Genomic DNA, 3266 nt, shown 5'->3' on the forward strand with positions numbered 1-3266 from the left:
TATATTACTACCCTACAGATGTTGTAGGTACAATTACAGACTGTTGCTCTGTACTCTTTGTGTGTATTGATATGGTAGCGTGTATCAGGTGGAGTAGTGCTAATGGGATTAGAAGTACTGTTCACAGTATACACATAACCTGTTAGCATTTATTGTGGGATTAGGTAAAGACCAAAGGTATTTTCTTTTTTTTCCTATAACAATGTGATAATCCTTTCCCAGTATTTGGAATAATATTAATGGTTAGAGCAGTATTTTTCTCCCAGCATGGACACTAAGTTGTTTAAAAATCCTAACACTACTGCTGCACCTGCTATACCTATAATGAGCAAAACACATTACCATTTCACGATCATGTCAGTGTCATTGAAGTGCTGGGAACATTCCACTACCCTAACAAAATCCAGTCAGTGTGGGTCCCCTTTTGATTGATAAATACAGTACAGATGAGTGACCGTGTACAGAGCAACAAATAAGCCAAAGTCAGGAATTGTATACCTCAAGTAAACATTATGTGTAATAGTGGCTTATAAGAGGCCTGAAAAACCAAATTCATACACTCAACAAATGTCCATTTAATATATAAACAAACAGGTACAACTGATAATCATACACATACTTTGAACAGAGCTTTAAGCAGTGATGCAAGAACACTTGTTTGGTTATTACACAATAAAAGGCCAAAACGTCTCTGTAGAATTATACAGTCCATTAAAATGATCTCTCGTTGAACAGTCTGTAGCTGAACTGTTGAAAAGATTGGTGAGATGTATTGTGTGGCTTTCGGATGTATAGAGAACTACAAAGTTTTGAAGGTATGATAGGTTTATTTGTATATGATTACATTGTTAATTTTTGCAAGTGTAAAAATGAATGAATGTCTTTCATTTATGGTTTCTGGATGGGCAAAATGACAGCTAGTAGCCAGGCAGTATAACAATATGATATTAAATTATTTTCCATCATGATACACATTTCCATGATATTGCCAGTATTTCATTAAACTCTGTTTAGTTGACTTTTATATGGAGTTAAAGCCATTTCATTTTGTTCCCACCAAAAATTAAACCAGTTCTTTCATTCTCATTCCTAGTGAAGGTCGGTGTTATTAAAATGGATCTACAAGTTATGTCCTTGAGAAGATGTGACGAGACATCATGCTTAATGTGTGCCTTTCTGCACCATCTGCGTGAAGCGGTTGGTGATGGCAAGCGTGGTATCGATAAAGCGCTCCACACAGCTCACAAGGCAGGTCTCAGTGCGTGAGTCCAGCTTTGAGCTTGGCTTGTCCATGCATTTGTCCCAGCACACATCGGTGAAGTTGTGCACCTGTAAAAAGAGTACCACTTAATCTCAGTACCACTTCAAACTATCTTACTACCAATACATTAGCTAAAGATGAGTCAGTATTTGTAAACGTGTAAATGATCAAAGATTATATAGGGTGCCTTTATAACAATTTAAATAGTGGGAAGTGTTTATCCAGGTGCCAGAGTGGAAATAAGTACAAGCCACAAATTATTTAAAAACTCTTAAAGTGGGTCTTGGTAAGATTGTTTCTAATGAGCCCCGAACCGTTGTCTTTAACCAACAATCTTTGGTGTAAAATGCATCAACAATTGTAAATTGTATTCTACAATGGTATATTTATGTCATATGAGGAGAGCAAAACTATCAATGAAACACACTGATGAGCTGATTGATAGTACAATTGTCGACCAATGTAAATAGCAATTAGGTGTCAGTTTGCATAAGGACTTATAATAAATTTTGTCTTACTTTAAGTACTTATGCATAAAATATTTTTTGTTTACAGTGCAATAAATATTAAAATATAAATATTCTGTGCCACATGTAATTTTAGAACCTACTACTGCACATTACACAGGTTTGTAATCTGGGAATTATTAGATGGGTAGGTCTGTCAAGTTCTCAACAACAAATCCTTGGTCAGAAACCTAGCAAGAACTAAAGAAATGTACTCCTGAGACCATACGTTAATAGTTTTCTTGAACATTTGCAAGGAAGCTCACTTACATAGAGTTCTTGTACACGAAAGATAAATCCATGTAAATATTTGATGTGTTCAAAATGGATGTTAAAAATGGAATGGTAATGTATGGTTAAAGATTAACAGGCAGTGATTCAGGTGATGCATATTGGCTTCTTTTTATTTTGCCTGGTGAAAAGTGAATATATTAGAGCATAAAATACAGCAAAGAAATTAATCAACTGTTGATATAAAATCAAGTTGTAGCATCAGCACAACACACGTTATACAGTACAGTCAGTCTACATTACATAAAAACGTGTATGAATGAGTCAAGGTCATTGCATTTCTTTGGCATTAATGTTTTATTACTAGCAAAGTTTTATATGAATAAATGTAGACACCTTCAGGTTCACCCTTTATTTATAGTTTTTAAAATAACTGAAAAAAGTTAGATTTCTTTGTTGTAATAAAAAAGAAATTGTAAATTATATGGTGATAGTTTACATTGTATTATATCTATATATATATATATATAACATTACAGTATTGTATAGGCTCATGTTATGTGATTAGTGTATGATCGTTCGAAATAACTATTTAACTTAGATTTGATTTTTATCCAAAGTGACTTACAGTACTGTAACAGTATATTGTCTAAGCAATTGAGGGTTAAGGGCCTTGCTCAAGGGCCCAACAGTGGGGCTTGAACCAGCGACCTTTGGGTTACTAGTCCAGTACCTTATCCATTAGGCCACAACTGGCCACAACTATTTTGCATTGTATAACAATTCCAATAAAACTAATAAAACACTCAGTCTACATTCATTAGCATTAACATGTATTTAAATTAACCAGTTTTAATAAATAAACACCCGTGTTCTTATCAGGCCTACCTGAGCCTGGAACTGCGCTTTCTGCTGCTCCACCGCGATCATCTTCTGCAGCTCAGCCGCCTCCGCTTTATCAGAGGAACCGGCCGAGGAGAAAGAATCAAAACTGCTGAAATCCGCCATTATTACAGATGTTTTATAACTGAAGCAGCAATATTAACACAAGTGTACCTCAAGGGTAACCAGCATGGAGCTACAGCATGTTTCAGCTTAGGACTTCCTCTGCCGGCTGGATATGACGTCACTTATCCACCGGCAAAATGAAACGTGTTTAAACAATTAAAGCTTTAATCAATTTTTTGGAGTGGAACCGGCTTCAGCAGCCATTTCTACTGTCTGTTTGTTTGTTTTTAAAGAAAATCTCCAGTAGGTTCCACACAGAT

At 35.4% G+C, this 3266-nt stretch overlaps 1 protein-coding gene across 1 annotated transcript; it reads right to left on the reverse strand.

Annotated features, from left to right (window-relative positions):
- Positions 1 to 555: 555 nt before the first annotated feature.
- timm8b (translocase of inner mitochondrial membrane 8 homolog B (yeast)) lies at positions 556 to 3203 on the reverse strand. The gene is made up of 2 exons (XM_062988730.1): positions 2887 to 3203; positions 556 to 1329 (listed from the first exon to the last, which is right to left on the reverse strand). The coding sequence occupies exons 1-2, from the start codon at positions 3004 to 3006 to the stop codon at positions 1162 to 1164; spliced, it is 288 nt and encodes a 95-aa protein (XP_062844800.1). The 5' UTR covers positions 3007 to 3203; the 3' UTR covers positions 556 to 1161.
- Positions 3204 to 3266: the final 63 nt, after the last annotated feature.

The sequence above is a fragment of the Trichomycterus rosablanca genome, chromosome 26 (assembly GCF_030014385.1).
Source record: "Trichomycterus rosablanca isolate fTriRos1 chromosome 26, fTriRos1.hap1, whole genome shotgun sequence".
NCBI classification, from domain to species: Eukaryota; Metazoa; Chordata; class Actinopteri; order Siluriformes; family Trichomycteridae; genus Trichomycterus; species Trichomycterus rosablanca.